The 17,562-nt window shown below is 41.4% G+C and overlaps 4 protein-coding genes across 7 annotated transcripts; 1 reads left to right on the forward strand and 3 right to left on the reverse strand.

Annotated features, from left to right (window-relative positions):
- Positions 1–1,672: 1,672 nt before the first annotated feature.
- On the forward strand, positions 1,673–2,365 carry LOC103969924 (ethylene-responsive transcription factor ERF018-like). The gene has a single exon (XM_009383558.3). The coding sequence runs from the start codon at positions 1,679–1,681 to the stop codon at positions 2,216–2,218; it is 540 nt and encodes a 179-aa protein (XP_009381833.2). The 5' UTR covers positions 1,673–1,678; the 3' UTR covers positions 2,219–2,365.
- On the reverse strand, positions 2,325–5,380 carry LOC103969925 (transcription initiation factor TFIID subunit 9). Of its 2 annotated transcripts, none has more exons than XM_065088201.1 (4): positions 4,781–5,380; positions 2,865–3,195; positions 2,704–2,758; positions 2,325–2,575 (listed from the first exon to the last, which is right to left on the reverse strand). In XM_065088201.1, the coding sequence occupies exons 1-2, from the start codon at positions 5,078–5,080 to the stop codon at positions 2,887–2,889; spliced, it is 609 nt and encodes a 202-aa protein (XP_064944273.1). In that variant the 5' UTR covers positions 5,081–5,380; the 3' UTR covers positions 2,325–2,575; positions 2,704–2,758; positions 2,865–2,886. The 2 variants fall into 2 exon arrangements, with proteins under 2 accessions (XP_064944273.1, XP_064944274.1); XM_065088202.1 differs by having other exon boundaries at positions 2,325–2,600.
- A 140-nt stretch (positions 5,381–5,520) lies between these two features.
- Positions 5,521–10,620, reverse strand: LOC103969241 (uncharacterized). Of its 3 annotated transcripts, none has more exons than XM_009382727.3 (6): positions 9,889–10,619; positions 9,101–9,528; positions 8,633–8,794; positions 6,954–7,029; positions 6,689–6,847; positions 5,521–5,808 (listed from the first exon to the last, which is right to left on the reverse strand). In XM_009382727.3, the coding sequence occupies exons 1-6, from the start codon at positions 10,462–10,464 to the stop codon at positions 5,710–5,712; spliced, it is 1,500 nt and encodes a 499-aa protein (XP_009381002.2). In that variant the 5' UTR covers positions 10,465–10,619; the 3' UTR covers positions 5,521–5,709. The 3 variants fall into 3 exon arrangements, with proteins under 3 accessions (XP_009381002.2, XP_064944270.1, XP_064944272.1); XM_065088198.1 differs by having other exon boundaries at positions 5,521–5,828; XM_065088200.1 differs by lacking the exon at positions 8,633–8,794 and having other exon boundaries at positions 9,889–10,620.
- Positions 10,621–13,676: 3,056 nt separating this feature from the next.
- Positions 13,677–15,718, reverse strand: LOC135596207 (peroxidase A2-like). Its single transcript, XM_065088203.1, has 5 exons — positions 15,671–15,718; positions 15,341–15,597; positions 15,057–15,248; positions 14,389–14,551; positions 13,677–14,308 (listed from the first exon to the last, which is right to left on the reverse strand). The coding sequence occupies exons 2-5, from the start codon at positions 15,569–15,571 to the stop codon at positions 13,839–13,841; spliced, it is 1,056 nt and encodes a 351-aa protein (XP_064944275.1). The 5' UTR covers positions 15,572–15,597; positions 15,671–15,718; the 3' UTR covers positions 13,677–13,838.
- Between the last annotated feature and the right edge of the window lie 1,844 nt (positions 15,719–17,562).

Raw genomic sequence — 17,562 nt, forward strand, 5'->3', positions numbered from 1 at the left:
GGGACCGCGGCCAAGTACGATAAGGTAGCGGTAGCCCAGCTTCGTAGCTCATCACCTCCCTCTCTCAGGCGCTCCCCACCTTCGCATGCTGACTCGATTAACGCACAAAGGTTGAATTCAAAATGAGCGTGTAAAGCGTGCAGGTCTTTCTCTTCTCCCTCTTTTCTTTGTCGTCAAACCTTAGTACTTCTGTGATGTTGAGGTTATGCTTCCTCTTACTGAAATTTCTTTTGATTCTTCAAATTTGTGTTTTATATATATATATATATATATATATATATAATGAACTGGGCGATGAAATCTAGTGGTTCCCATCCCCATAGGAAAATCCAAACAAGAGGAGTAATAAAGGAGTGGAATGGATGAGAAGCAAAGCACTGTTGACAAGCAAACAAAATAACTAACTCAATGCAATCCATCTTCTTCTTCTTTTTCTTCTTGTTCGTGGGGTTCGAGCAATTCATTTGAATTTAATAGCTGATGTGATTCGATCAATTTAAAGAATTATATGATAATTATAGAATGGTCCACCTAAGAATTATATAACGGTCAATCTTCCTAAAAGTATTTTTTTTAATGATGCAAATTTCTTATTTGATGTTTTTATTTTCTTTTAATATCTTTTTTTTTTTGCTTTTAATAAAATAGTTTCTACCCATGGATGGATCTATAGACACTAGTCTAAACGAGAGTTAATTATATATTATCTCCCGTAATTAGATCTCTTTAGTATATGGATCCTTAGATCTAAAAAATTTACATTAGAATCTCTATAATTAAAAAAGTAAAATATTTAATCCCATTTAACTTAACGTTCTTTGTTTTATTGACAAAAACATAAAAATGATAGACAAAAAGATAATTTCAATATCATAATTATGTTTTCGATGGTAACGAACAACAATATCCCTAAGGGCTAGGATAGTTATTGTAGATGAGAAGGAAGATCGATAATGAGAGCTGAGGCAAAGAGAGAGGAGAAAGAAGACAATGTAGATGTCAACGCTCTACGTCTGCATCAGCACCGATGTAGATGCAAAGCGACGAAAGGATCACTCGACATTTACATCGATATTAGTGCAAATGCATATGCAAAGTGATGAAAGGATCGATCCGCATCTTTATCGATGTCAATGTAAATATAGAGTATCGACATCTATGTTATCCTCGTCCTCCGTTTTCATCAACAACCACTTGTGACACCTAGTAGCATGGTCGATCATTATTATTGAAAACATAACTGAGTTGTTAAATTCTTATATTGTCTAATTCATTTCACAAGTTGAAGTTATTAAAATATGTAAGTTTGATCAATACACCCTACGTAGTGATCCCGTGGACAGAAATTATTAGAAAAATATTTAGGATCTGAGATGAAAATAAGAGAAAAAAAATTGAGGATAAGTTAAGAAAAAAAAAAGAGGAGGAATTTCTCACGAAAATATAACTCGTACATCCGAGAAGAAGAAGAGTCCAACTTCCAATGTTATTGGACGGATACGTTGGACTGACGTCACCATCAAACGCGGGGCAGAAGGCAGGTCCGACAAGTATTACTGTCTGCAATCTACGCCTCCACCCCGCCCTCCGCGGCCTCGCTGGTCCACGCGGTTGCCTCCCTCCCGCATGCGTCTCTTAAATACTCCACCTCTCGAGCGAAGGAGTAGAGCACACGAGCATGAAGCCCAGTGGCGGTAAGGCGGCGCAGGAGGAGGGCAGGTACTTGGGGGTGCGGAAGCGGCGGTGGGGGAAATGGGTTTCGGAGATCCGGCTGCCGCGGAGCCGGGAGAGGATCTGGCTCGGCTCCTACGACGCCCCCGAGAAGGCGGCCCGGGCCTTCGACGCCGCCGCCTTCTTCCTCCGCGGCCCCGCCGCCCGCCTCAACTTCCCCCACCATCTCCCCCCCGACGCTCACACCGCGGCGCTTTCCCTCGACCAGATCCAGGCCGCGGCCGCGCGGCACGCCAATGAGCCGCCAGCGGAGTCCTCGGTTGCTGCGTCGGCGTCGGGGGCGACGGAGAACCATGGGCTCGATGAGTCGATCATCAGTTTCATGGCCATGGATAGTAGCGCGGACTTCCCTTCGCTCTACGAGGATTTCTTCTTTGGGTTTTCCGCGGAGGCCGAGCCACCGCCGCAAGAGCATGATGTCGTCGGCGTCGACCGACACGACTGGAGTGAGGTGTTCGATGAATTCCCTTCTCTCTGGAGCTTCTGACTCTGAGGAGGAAGATGAAGAAGCGGCTCAGCAACACTTTTTTTTTATACTGTTGCCGTATATACATGTAACGATCACTGGTAGAGATTATTACTTCTCTCGATCCTTTTCCCTTCAGCTGGAACCCATACACTCCCTTCTCTCTCATCTCTCCTTCCATCAGCACACGATCAATAATACTTCATGCTGCTGTGCTGTGTCTGCAAACCACATGTTCGATACATAACCACACGCTGCCGCTTCATCATTATTGGTCACAAGATGTGGGCAAGACTGCCTTCGCTTGCAGACAGGCATGCAAACCTGTCTTAATTCTTGAATGGAAGTGATGCAGATTGATGTGGAACAGACTCGGACCTGGACGCCACAAAGGGTTCGATTACTGAGACATATATAAGGAGTGGTCAATATACTATTATTCCAAATGTCTGTATAAGGTATAATTGGTGTACTATTTGTTCTACTGTTTACCAAAGAAAGCTTACGGTGTGTTCATAATGCGGGCTCCATGGTAGTAGTAACTCATTGACATAGCATAACCTGACAACCAAAGATACAAAATGACCATAAATTTAAAGACTGAATCAAATCACAGTTTCATTACACAAGGATTAGATATCGTCTTTTTGAATAAACTCGCATGTACCTCGCTCTCGGTTCACGTACTGTCACCTCGGTCGTTCTGTCGTGGAAGAAAGAGGGAAAGCCACCCTCTGTGGGCTTTGCTGCTGGGGTTGTTGGTCGGTACCGATCCTTGGCTCTTGCGGCAAATTAGTGGTCGCGATAGGGTTTGTGTTGGAACCGTCGACGTCCTCCTCTGTTTCTTCAACCTGAGGAGGATGCTTTCTTGGTATCAGTAGCTGGTAATTGGGGCTGATCAGAGTGTCCTGCTCTGGTGGCAAGGGTATGCTCCCGGGAGGTGCGATTGACTTGGGCAGGGGGGTCTTGTTTCTGCTCCTTGCCAGTTCAAGCAACACCTGAAAATGCAAAGTCATAGCACATAAGGCAGGAACTATGCCCTAAAATTCGAGGAAACACAAGTGTGATTCGATGGTTTCTTATTTGTGCTTCAACCTATAACAGCAATCATGACCCTGACAACACACTGCGAATATTTCACGAATCGTCGCATCCTATTGCAAACTTCAGGGAAGAGATTTTGATCTTACATGCATTTTGCCTTCACAACCATCAGAAAAGTAATAAAAGTGGTAGTCAGAATTCAAAATACACAAAAAAATAACCGTACTTTGAAATGGAATAATGACTTGTCTGGTAAGAACTACATCCAGATGTCACTACAATATAGATAGCTATTTTTGTCCTTCAAGATATAACTTTGCATTTAAGATTGAGAAATTTTTCATGAATTAGTTGGGCAGATAGAGAAGCATTGAGTTTCTGGAAGGATCCACGAGAGGAGACCATTACTAGTGTGACTCTTCATGAAAAGATAAAAAGATTCAAAAGGGACAATTGGGAAAGTGATCGTAATGATAATAGCTATTCTTGAAGTCTAAGATTGCTAAAAATCGTATTATCCGCAGATGCTAAAAGCTTTCTGATTGCTAAAAAATTGCATTCTCTGCAGATGCTAAGTCTAAGTTGGAAAATGTATTCTAACTTCTAGAATTGTTGAATGTTAATACCTGCATGAACATATACCCCATACAAGATGCACAAAGGGATAAGTTTAGTTGCTTGTATGACTGATGAACCTTATATACATTGGATTAAGGTCCAGGGTCATTATAAATGGTATCTAATCACCATTTGCCTCTGGCCTATTTTGCATCTCAATGAAGCAAGGTCAAACAAAAGACAAAGCATGGAGGCTGGTGGAAGCTCCTGGTAGGTTCATATTCAGTGACATACTAGATCTGCATTACAAAGATCTCATTTGTCTTAGGACTCGAGAATCCAAAATACCAAATACCAAAGCTTTGATCATCTCTTTAGACAAGATTTCAAATCACACATTGGACGTATCCAATTACAGCGACACCTAAAATGTGATAACGTAGAATTATTTAAAATGTGCTGAACTCCTCTTTCAGTTAATCTGCACCTCATTTTTAAAGGTTTCATTTTGAGAATGTTGGAGTTAGAACTTGACAGAGATAATTCGGGGTTCCAACGTGCAGTTTTCTGAATCTACTTTATATATGATGCATGTTCTTTAACAAGAAGAAGTGGATGTTCATCAACCAAGAAAACCTGATTGAGGAGATGCAAACATAATTGATGACATAGAAACCTTTCTCTGATCAACTAATTTCAACGTGTGAAGGATGTCTCCGAGCTAAATCGCTGCTTGCATATTAAAGTTACTATCTTGAATCAATTTACTCATAAAAACAAGAAGAGAAACCTAAAAAGGAACAACTAAGATAGGCCAGACGATCCGACACCAGAAGATGAAACATCTAACACGACGAAGGCGTCGAATAAGCCAGAAAATGTTCCAATCACCGAAAGAGCGAAGAATTGAGCTGGAATCGTGATGTGGCCTGGGGTTACGGTTAGGGTTAGGTGTTCTGGGAGGAGGAAGGAAGGCCGTACCTCGCGGGGCGGTGGCTGGGAGAAGGAGAAGTTGACCTTCGACTGGATGGCGAGGCCGACGTCGTCGGGGTCAATGGCGGTCTTGGAGGCGTGGTCGGAGTAGATCTGGGCGTCGGAGAGGACGTCCACCACGTAGCGGTAGGCGAGCTCCAGGAACTGGTGCACCACCCGTGGCTCGTAATCCCCATCCCCCAGCCCCATCGATCGGAGAAGCTCCTTCACAACCCGCGCATCCCGTGGCTCCGCCGCCGCCTCCACCTCCACCTCCTCTCTCCCGCCGCCTCCGCCGTCTCTTTCCATCTCTTTCACCCCTTCCGAACTTCCGATCACAATATTAACATAACGCTTAGAAAAAGCGACTGTTACTTTGAAACGGCCATTACAACCTGCAATCGACGTTATAATTCGACGACGTGTCGGTTACAAAGACCATTAGTTCGTAACAGTTTTATTCTTGGGTACCGCGATAATGTTAGACGCCATAAGAACTTAATGAGACATGAGAAAGAATCCAGCAAAAGAAAAAGGCAAGTTAGATGTCCTCAAGACTTAAGTTAGATGAGTCATCAGCAAAGTCCTGATTACATTTCATCACCCTCATCTGTTTCACCAAATAAATCTGAGTCTTTTGTAAACCTCAATTCAACAATAGGGGATGGATGATAGATGACAGTTGTGCTTCAGATAAGGAAATTAAATTAGAACTGGAGGACAGCTAACCAATGCTTAAGAACAGAAAATTGAGATCCAAAATCGGTTCAAATCTTTAATTCAGCGGTCTCCAGTGGAGTGCATGCAATACAAGAGTTATAGCCGTAGCAAACCCATTGTTGCATGATCTACATGCACAAGTAAAAGGGTTTGGCCCTTTTTATCTACACATTTACCGGTAGGAATTTTTTCATTGTGCTGCTACAGAGCATCTTGATCTAAACTTTGGACATCTCCATTTCATCCAAAATTGAACCTGTCAATCCAATTATTCTGACTTGAGAATTTGAGTGGCCCTTGAGGAATTGCTCTGTGACCTGCAGTGCAACAATCAATTCTGTTTGATAATTATTTGCATGTAAAATTTAATAATCATTATCTTTTCATTCTCAGAACTATGAGAATGAAAAGATAATGGTAGTGGATGTGTGACTTCAAGAATACTACCTAGTAGGGCAAACAACTAAAAAGTATTAAGTCCTCTACTATTTGTTATCCTTTCTTTTCCCAATAAGTGCTAAATAGGTCTTCATGTTTAGGATTTCAGGAATCGGTCACCTATGGCTGGTTATTGGTATCGGAAATATTTCAATATAACAATTATTTCCTAAGTGATTTCTACTACAAGTTCAATTCAAATCAACATAATTTCAATTATGCTTGCAGGACGAGAAATAAAATTGTAGCTCTGAAATTTATCAGTTTCTGGCATTCCATGATCCAGTAATGCTGCTTGGTATGAAGGAAACACGGAAACTAACACATAGATGCATCTAATAACCAAGCAACACATGGTGGGACTTGGAAGACACTAAGCATGAGCAGATACTATCATGAGAACCAATGGAAACTAACACAGATGCATCTAATAACCAAGCAACACATGGTGGGATTTGGAAGACATTAAGCAGGAGCAGATACTATCATGAGAACCAACGGAAACTAACACATAGATGCATCTAATAACCAAGCAACACATGGTGGGATTTGGAAGACACTAAGCATGAGCAGATGCTATCGCGAGAACCAGAATATTGTGCACCTCCTCAAGACAGGCTGTGTTGCCTAATGGATAATGGTTCCAAAACAACATATTACCTGGGTGCAACCAAAGAGTTTGAGGATACTAATATTGTGCGCCTCCCTAAAGACAGGTTGCGTTGCCTAATTGAAAATGGTTCCAAAACAACATATTACCTGTGAGCAACCAAAGAGTTTGAGGATACTTAGATGGGAACAATTATCAACAATAAAGCCGAGTGCCTCATCGGTCAACCGGCGGCAAAAGGAGAGATCCAAATTTTGCAAATTTGAATGGCACCCGTGAGCAACTGCAATAGCAGTCTGATGTTCAACCTGTTGTACCGATTAAAAGCAAAAATCAACAGAACCTGAATCAGAGGAAAGGCAATTCCATGAAGAAATGAATATAGTCTTAATAAGATCAGATGCTCAGATATACCTTTGCAATGTTGTTGAGTGAAAGTTCAATTAATGAACCTCCAGATGCTTCCAAGAAAGCAGCAATAGCTTCATCACTGAATTTGGAACTAAAATTAGGTTCCGAAGTGCAATATTAAACACACTGGAGCTCCACATTTTGCATGCAGAAACATATGAATAACTACATAACTAAGAAGCAAGATCAGAGCGGTTATGCAAACTTCTAATACAATTATGGAAAGTAGAGGAAGAAAGACAGAATTTAGATTACACTATCTACAGAATTGAAATACCATGGAAAAAATTGTTACTTTCAAATAAGCATTCTTATGGCAAAATAAGATATAAAACAAGTGAAGACGAATTTTTGGATAAAGAGGATGTCAAGGGCATGATATGATGTACCAACATCAAATAAATGTCACTTTATAGATGTCTTTAAATGATCAACAAACTAACATGGCCAAGAAAGAGAAAATATATTATTATAATGAAACAATAAAAATAGAATATTATATTTTCAAAAATATGCAGATTAAAAATCTGGTATCTTTGGTTTGATGAGAGAAGGAAGACAGAATTGGCGGGCATCCTAGCCAATGGGACTTGTGTCTCAATCCAAATAAAAAGAAATACATTGTATTGTGTGTTGACCACTGAGTAATGAATGGATTAATTGCAAATACTTTCTGATGATAGAATTTTGAGACATTTTCACAATGAACCCATAAAGACTGGCTGAAAATGCAAAGATATGGAATTCTACCTAATTAGGTAGAAACAATTAATCTAAGCTTACTTTACCATGAAAGTGCAAAACCAGCAAAATAAAATTATGATGATGACAACTTAAAGAGTAATATAACAACCAGGAAGCAACCCAACAAACATATTTGTGAGCCAAGCCCTTTAGTTATATTTAAAATACCATAAGTAGCATAGAGTCAAAGAACAGATCCGAATACCGACATTATAAATCATTTCATGCCTTCCAAGTTCATAGTAGAATAACCCATTAACTACAGAAATTTTTTGAATGGACAACAGCATCTACTGGTTCAACTAAATGCCTAATTTTTTCTCACTTGACAATGAAGACAAAAAGTTGATCAAGTGAAATTTGTTTCCTCTAGATAAACACAGATTTTCAGATGAAAGTATAAGAAAATATAGCTACTAGGACTCTGTTTGCCTTTTGATCATGCATTCACGGATGTAGCCCTGTGGTCCATTTGAATGTCATATCTTCAAAAGAGAGAGAGAGAGAGAGAGAGAGAGAGAGAGCATTGAGCACTGCCTACAAATTATCTGATAGTTACATTTTTTTGGTTGACTACTACATTTCATAAATAATGCATTAAAAGCATTCTGTCATAAATCTAAAAGGATATAGCTACCAAAAGTCACTTCACATTTTACCAAATATATATAGTTATAATGGAAACTATTATCTATGTTTAAAGAGCTTGAACCTCGAATAGTTTAATCAGTAAAAGAGGACAAGCAAACTAAAGATAATTAGTCAGATTCAGACAGAGCACATAGATCAAAACATCTTCCTATGATCAGTGAACCAGTTCTTTCTGCTGAGGAATATAATTCTTCGTAATCACTAAATAGGCAATCAATTTCCACAAATTAAACTTTTTAAAGCTAATGCCATCCAAGAAAAGGTTAAACAAGAAATAACTCAGCAACCTGAACTGGTTCTGGCGAAGTTTGAGAGTTGTCATTGATCTACAACCATTAGCAAGATACTTCAATGCAAGATCATTCAACTGATTTAGCCTCTGAAGATCCAGGAGACGTAAATTAGGACAATTTGCCCCAATGGCTCTCACAGATTTAGTAGTAAGTTTCCTGCATGCAGAGAAAAGAAGCGCATGCCAAACGTTCAGGCATGGCAGATTCATGTTTTCTAAAAACTTGTTTAGAAATAAAAAATATATAAGTCATGAACTTGTTTATTCCTTTTTCTCTTTCTATGGTTATTATTGGGGGTTATCAATAAGTGTCACATGTTCACATCAATGATAAATAAAACATCAAAATTTTCTCCCTCGAAGCAAATGCAATCTACATGCACTGAGTCCAGGACATATTAATGCCAGAAGCCATTTCAGAATGCACGGTACATACATCATATGGCCTAGTAAGATGACTTACTGACAATCAGCAACGACGAGCTCCCTCATGTTGTAGCCACATGCATGCATCAGTCTCGAGATAAAAGTGTCACAGACAGTTGATGCACCTGCAACTGAGAGCACTTTGAGATGTTCCATACTCTCCAATGCTGGCAGAATCTGCATCACATCAATCTTCTGGCAGTTGTCTATGTACAATTCTGTTAAGTTTAGCTTTTCAGCTAAACTTATGATCCCACAAGAAGTGATAAGGGAACACTTGCCCAGATTAATAGACTTCAAGGAAGGTGCAGAAGAAGCGAGGACACTTAGCACATTGTCCGTAAGACGATATGCACCCTTCAGAGATAGTGTCACAAGTGATGGAAAACTATATTGTGATTTAGCAAATATAGTATGCAGCACATAATCAGGCATGCATCTCCCACTTAGGTCAAGCTGCACCAGCTGGATTGGCAAGAAGAAAAATACAGAATTATGTTTGAGCATCCAAGTATTGCCAGAAGATAAAGAGAATGCACAATGACAAGCACATAATAGTTATTACAAAACCAATTCTGATATAGCTCTTCTCATTCAGCATATACAAACTGAAATTAGCAGGTGATTTCTAGCACACAAATTAATGCATATTACAGAAAGATTAGCTCAGAGCAAGAGATGCTTATGAGGAATTAGATTTCCAACAACTATATACTAGGGTTTTCAGTAAGCGAAAAACAGAAAAAGAGTAAATCTAAACTTGTCAAGACTGACGGTGATGAACATAAATTTGAAATAGGATGAAGTCAGTAGAAAATTAGGTACCCTCAAGTGATCGATGTTGCAGCTGGTGAACGCATCTTGAATCACATCCTCCGATGCCCAGGAACAATCGGTCAAGTGTATTTCTGTGGTAGATCCATTCAAATAAGTTCTAAGTATACGGCTGTTCATCTTGCGGTTGCTGCAGAGCAGAGATACGATTTTGTGCTTCAAGTCGTCGGGGATTCCTTCAAGCGACTCAATTTCTTCACCGTGCTTCACCAGGGACATCAAACAAAGATGCAGCAGTGGAGGAGCGCGCCGCAACCTCTGTCGACTCGAAGGCGTCCACCCGAGAACATCTCCTGCGGGATTGCTCTTTCTCCATTCGACTCGCTTCTTTATTGTCGCCATCGCGGCAGAAAATGGCCTCGTCGATTCTTCCTCATCGGCCTCAGCTTCCCAATTCGGATCGTCAAGTTCGTCCTTTCTGACTTCGACTCTGTATCGCGCAAAAGCTGGCGCCCTCAGACGAGCTACCTCCCTGTGTAGGTCTGCGCGATATGGCCGCCACCGTCGCTCACGGTGCCAGTTCCTCAGATCCATGGGTCTTCCTTCCTCTCCTGTTTCCCCATCCATACCGCCGATTTCTTGAACCGAACGCGACCCTAGATCTCGACCACGCTACCGATCGAGCGGAGGAGACGGAGATATCAAGCACGGACGGAACTTGTCGAGCGCAAACAAGGGTGGCGAAAGGGGGACGACACCGTAGTGGAGCAGTTAGGAAAGAAGTAATAAAACGCAAGGCAAAAAGAGCAAGAACACCTCATAAGTCACGATTCAGTCACACGTGGCGCGAATCAAGTCACGCGTGCGACGCATTCGCCTCTCGGGTGCTTCCCCTCGGGTCATGATTTCAGTAGCGACACTAGACGCCACGGGCGTGGCTCACCTGTCTTGCCCCAATCAGAAAACACGGCGTGAGTTATTACACGACTCGACACGTCCCAACGCATCAAGCGTGTACTGCCGGTCTGACTACGTGTTCTCTGTTTCGATCGGGACAGGTGGCGCGTTGGAAACCCACAACAACGGTGCGTTTGCACATCGGCCCGCGTAGGATGGGAAATCCGTGACAGTTAATACTGTTGAGGAGCATTTTTCTACATCACCCCCTATAAATAATGACAATTGATCAACGGCCGTAGCATAGCAGGATATTAGCAAGACGACTACCACACACGGAAAAGCCGCTATGTGTTTGATTCAATGCGTCAATGACGGCCAACACGAAAAAGCTGCTGTGTCCGATACCAGTTAACCTTTCATGCATTGTCGTGTTGCTCTTGCATTAGCACATCTAGCTTAAACATGGATGACATGTTAAGGATCATACATGGTGTTCGAGATGTTATACCGCACTCTTATCAGACCAAAATGCACTAATCTGCATGATGTGGTATTCCTTGGTGCACCTAAAACATATTGAGAACTAATAGGTATGTTGGTATTCGGATCTATACAATGATGAACCAATTAATCATCTTATCATATCTATAAAATATGATTGGATGTAAAATTAGAGTAGCAGAAAGAGACATTTCCAAAAGAACATGCAAAGTTATAAGCTATTAAATTTGATAACTGGGACATGAGCTGAAAATCAAAGCCTAAAAAGATTATTCAACTAAAAGAAAAATGAATAACAAAGCCATGAAGAATCATTTGGCTAATAATGGACAGAGATTTCAACTATATAAATCCAAGCAATCCCAAGACACATGTAGCTATTATAGCTATATAAGTAGTAGTAGTAAGTATTTTGATATTTTTGGAGCTAACAATCTCAATGGGATAAGAAATTATATTATAAAATAAATTCTCGTATGAAAATAAATTCTCATGAAGGAAAGAAATGACTAGTTAAATTTTATTGATAGTAAATATAAATATATATATATATATATATACATATATACATATATATATATATATAAATATATATATATATCAAAGAGAGATTATAAAATATGATAATTACATAATTTTTTAATCGATAATAAAAATATAAAATATTCGTTAAATCATTTTATGATTTATAAGACCTCAAGATTATGATCTTTATTGATAGAATCATGATAATATGTTATTACAAATTTTATGATTTAGAATAATGATAATATAATATCAAAATATTGATTGAATCATGATAATCTTATCGTGATTTATTTTTCTTAATAATATCTTTCCTAATAAAAAAACTCTAATAATCAGGATTTGATTCTTATGTAAATATCTCATGTATTTCTAGATCTTGAGAAATATTTTTAATATTCTTGAATTTTTCTCTATGATATATGGTGTTTAGAGAGAATGCCCTCGAGAGTCTCTAGAGAGGATGAGAAAATAAATAAATATTTTTTTAAAAAAATTATATGAGAGGGTTGACAAGAAAGTTATGTTTAAGTAGGGATAGCTTAATGTTTTATAATTGATCTCACATTGTGAAAATTTTAATTTTCGCTATGGATATAGAAGAGATTTATCATTAATTTTACATCAATTTTTTAATATATTTTTTTATTATTGATCATGACTAGATTTTTTTTTTTTAAACTCTTCTTCTCTTCTTTCCCACACCCAACAAATGTAAACCTAATCTCGCAAGCTAACATCTCTCCCCTGAGGCATCGCTAATGCACCAACCAGCTCATCTTCCCAAGTAGCTATCAAGCATAGCGACTCTCTCTCTCTCTCTCTCTCTCTCTCTCTCTCTCTCAATAAAACATGAGTTGTGGCCCATTCTTGCTATCGTCCATCGTCCATCGTCCATCGTCCATCCACTCCGCCTTCAATGCCCCGCGGCCCAGAGAAAGCCCGAGCTCCGGCTCATCAAATTCTTCAACCTCGTCCTCATCCTACCGCCCGACCTCATTGTCCCCGTTCCTTCTGTCATCATCGTCAGCCACAGCCTTCATCCTCCCGTTGCTGTACTAGAGGGAAACCCAAACCCTAGCCCAAATTCAAAGCCTCCCATCAATCAAAATCAAGCGCAACAGGAGAAACCCAATTCCAGTCTTCCCCTGTTTCAAGAACAGCAACCAGCAAACCCTAACCCCACGCTTGAATCCAACGCGATCAAAAAGAGAGAAAAGCGAGATTTATACTTGGATTTCGCACAAGAAAATTAGGATTTATACCTTGATAAGATCAAAGAAAATTCGCAGAGGCTTGATCTGCTTTCTCCGAGAAAGACGTAATGGCGGATTGCTCGGATGGGAGGCGCGTGGATGGGAAACAACTATTACAAAAAAGTACAAAAGGCTACCTCTCGCTTCTTCCGCCAGTCTCCCCCGCCTCGCTTTTGTCGCCCTCCAGTCTCCCGTCCCTTGTTGTCCCGTCTTACGTCGCTCACATGTCCTGGCCGACCCACCAAACAGTGTATACTCGTTCAACGAGTTCGAGGGGAACACAGCAAGAACAATGCGGAAGTTTCGTGTTCTGATTCAAGGAGGGAAGAGAGGATCCGAGTGATCAAAGGCCTGCAACTCAACCATTGCCCGAGATCAAAACCCGCTTTGACCGGATGCGGTTCTCCGTAAGAGGATCCGCTAGCCCGCTCATATGGCAGCTTGTTAAAATAAATTAGAGAATATTACCTGAGTTAAGATTACAATAAATTCAAGAAAATTTCGTAAATTATTCGATTATATACTAATTAGATACTTAATATGCTGTTCTGCATCTATGAAATTGTTCTCGTATAATAATACATCAAAATTCTATTCAAATGAAAAGCATCCAAATCGATCCTTTTTGAGACAAGTTAGTCAATCAAAAGCAACGACTGAAAACGAAAATAAATCTAGTGAGAAATCCCAGGTAGATGGTGCATATTATAGTTCTTGATTCACTACAAACTGGAGGAGGAAGAAGGAAGAGTCCTTCTTCCTCCACTTGTACTCGAAGCAAAGATCCACTTTCCCAAGCAACTTCCCACGCTTCTACGTTCAAGCTTTAGCACTCGAGAGATCTTTCACAGCCATCCTGATCGTATACCGCTCGGATGCGCCATTGACCTTCTTACAGTCGCTCCTGATCTCTCCATTGCTGCCCGTCAGCGGACTAATATTCCCCATGTTGATCATCGCCGCGATGAAGCTCTCGAAGAAGACGGTCTGGTTGGCCGCGAATTGGTCGACGATGGAGGCGGTGGAGGCGCCGGTGCCGTAGAGCTCCTGGTCGGACTGTAAGAGCCCCTCTTTGGTCTGCAGGTTGGTGTAGTACTTGTTGTCGAAGGTGTCCGGCGTGGTCAGGTCGAGATTATTCAGAGTGCTGCCGTTTCCTCCCTGCGGGCAGTTGTTCTGTAGGGTGGTCAAGTAGGTGGAGTTGAGCGACGGGTCGGTGGTGCTGTTGTCGCTGAAGTTGTAGAGCCGGTTGCTGAAGGAGCGGCACTGCGCGCGGCCGAAGGTGTGACCGCCTGCAGAGGAGGAGGAGGAGGAGCGAGTGAGCATGAACTGCTGCTTCCAGTTTCCGCTTTCTGAAAGGAAGAAATCTCACCCGACAAAGCAACCAGATCGGTGTCATTGAGGCCGACATCGTTGAACTTTTGTTGCAGCGTGGTGAGGTTGTCGCGGGGGCCCGGCAGGTTGTTTGCAGCGGTGATGTTGGCGGTGGTTCCGTCCCTCCTTCCCAGTAGCACGCTCCATTTGGGTCCTCCTGACTGATTCAATCAACAACACAAAAAAGCACACTCGTCAATGAACCAACTCATCTACTTTGGATTGTCAATCAATTTCTAAGCAGAAACTACCAAAACAGAGCAGGGTTTGATCAACTGCATCTAAAGAAAATTAGTTCACGTCATTTGCAGGAAGTTTGAACCTCAAACACATGTAGCTTGACTTGTCAAAGTCAAAGCTTTGATGATCTGAGCATATGAATATCCTAGTAGGATACAAATATAGGATTAAGCTCCATGGATGTCGCTATTTGCTCCACTGTTCTGGTATACATTAAAATAAACAAGTAGCAAAGAATAGAAAGAGACGTCATGCCAACTGTCCACCAGAGTGCTGTCTCTCCTTTCCAGTTGTCTGACAATGGAAGATCGCTGCTCTTAATCGATGGCATACGAGCAGGCTGTTCAACTTGGCATGCATGATTAGATTGAAACTTCTTTTGTGATGAAGAGCACGCAAAGGAGATCGAGACACGAGGCATCTTACCAAGTTCACAGAAACTTCAGCTGCGAGAGCTAAGATATCGGCGCAGGAGACGATGCCTGAGCAACTATTCTCCACTGCAGCTTTGATGTTGTCGACGACGTCGAACCCCCGCGCAGAGTTATTATTTGGAACGGCGTCCTTCTCGGTCACTATGGTAGAACTGTTGTCCAGCAGAATGGATCCATCACAACCCTGCAACCACAACACACCAGCACGAAACAATAAACTCGGCATGCTCAGGCTGGCGGAGTCCGCAGTATCATGAGACAGAGGTGGAGGATTACGTTTACGAAGCAGTCGTGGAAGAAGAGTCGAGTGAGGCTGGCGAGGATCCGAGTGTCGGACTTCTGAGCCTGCTGAACCTGGTCGAGCACGATCGACGACACGTTGGGGCACGAGCTGTCGTAGAATGTGGAGCTCAGTTGAGCCTGGGACTCGCGGAGGAGGAGGAGCTGGACGGTGAGGATGAAGGCCAAGGAAGCTGTGAGCCAGTAAGAGGCGGAAGAAGACGCCATTGATTCTTGTGCCTACTGTTTCTTTCCTGCGACGGGATATATAGGGAGGCTTACCAGAGATCAACTTGGTTTACAAGCAATGTAAGATTCTCAGCAGACCCTTATCGGAACGGTTGGAGAGGACGGCGTTAGGTAGGCATCCTCGAAGAAAAGTGCTCCCCACTTGCTTCCTCGAAGGAAAGAAAAAAAAGAAACACGAGGAGGAAAAGAGAGAGCAGATGACAATGATTGAAATAAACGACATTGGTTATTGTAGTTTATTCAAAGCTCACCTCGGCCGGGATTAGTTGAGAGAGAGTCTGCGCTTCGCCTTTGCCAGACATGTAGTCTCGTGCATGTGGAGATTTGCTAAAGTTGTGGCTGGACCAAGTCTTTTGCATGTGCAGCTCTTTGACGGCATCATTTGCTTTTCACATCTTCTGGCCCTGTGTGGCACCGACTGTGATTATATCTGCCATAAATGACAACGACAGCAATAAGTATAGCAAGAACAACAGCTTTGATTATTTGAGGGTACCGCAACTAATGCAATGAATAAACGAGATGAAAATGTTCATCCCATGTCATCATCAAAGCATATTTTACTTGTCCCTGAAATGAGCAAAGAGGAAAACTGTGTTACGGCAGGATTTGACAAACCTCAATGGCCAAACTATGCTGAACTTATGTTCATACATCATCTAAATTACTATTTGATAAACAGAATGATAGAGCATACCGATGCCGTCAAGTAGCACGCCCTCCAAATTTCCCCAGATGCATCTGAGAAAAACCCAGGGAACAAGAAATTGATAGGCTAAAACAATTGATAAAATGGACCAATGGAAAACAATCCCGATAACTTCAACTCGGCCAATATGACCAAGAAACTTTGAAACTAGAACTAGCTTCTTATTCTACTTTGAGAATGAAATTGGCAGGTGAGAAAGACAACCAAAACCTAAAACAATTGATAAAATGGACCAATGGAAAACAACCCCGATAACTTCAACTCGGCCACTTTGAAACTAGAACTAGCTTCTTATTCTACTTTGAGAATGAAATTGGCAGGTGAGAAAGACAACCAAAACTCAACAGGAGGCATATAGTGAAAAGTAGACTTGGCAACCCAGAAAAAAGCCCATATTTCAGCACTGTAAGGATACATCCATAGTTGTAAACCTGGAGTGCCAAAGCTACTTCACTAAGTGACTGCAGCATTGTTTCCTTTGTTATCTCGAGAGAAAGAACCACTGAAATAAACCTGATTAAAACCACGAAACGTATGGGTCTCCAAGTGTGGCTGCTGTCGAGTTGTTGATGTGCGGAAAAGCAGCCTTCTTATCCAGCTTGCGTTGAGGCCATATCAGCATCTTCAGCAGGTTGCTAGGCTTTGGACCTACTCATGACACAAACGTTGATGATGTCAACAAAAGACTAGAGCATTTAGCAATCTATATGGAAAGATTACAAATGATTTTCAACTCTCATATTATTTGCATGGTGCTTAGTTGTATGGCTGAACAGCCATGCTATGAACCATCTCCAGGTGTGGCTGCTGCCATGTTGTTGATGTGTGGAAAGGCAGCCTTCTTATCCAGCTGGTATTGAGGCCATATCACATCTTCAGCAGGCCGCTAGGCTTTGGACCTACTCATGGCACAAATATCAAAAGACTAGTGCATTTAGCAATGTATATGGAAGCATTGCAAATGATTCTGAACCCTCATATCTTTGGCATCACACTTGTATGGCTGAACAGCCATGCTATGAACCATCAAGACTATGTTTTGAATGACAATCCAATCAAATTGTCTTCCTTGCTGCTAGTCTCTGCTTTTGTAATCATGAATACCACTTTTTGACTCACACTACAATTTGCAAATTGATATTTGTAGGCATTCTTATGTTGCTTTCCAAAATATTCGGGGTTTTCCAGCTGCATGAAACCCATAAACAATCCAGAATTAGAAGGTTACAAATTAAAGATTAGGGAAATGTAAGGGTGTGAT

The sequence above is a fragment of the Musa acuminata genome, chromosome BXJ1-10 (genome assembly GCF_036884655.1).
Source record: "Musa acuminata AAA Group cultivar baxijiao chromosome BXJ1-10, Cavendish_Baxijiao_AAA, whole genome shotgun sequence".
Taxonomy (NCBI): domain Eukaryota; kingdom Viridiplantae; phylum Streptophyta; class Magnoliopsida; order Zingiberales; family Musaceae; genus Musa; species Musa acuminata.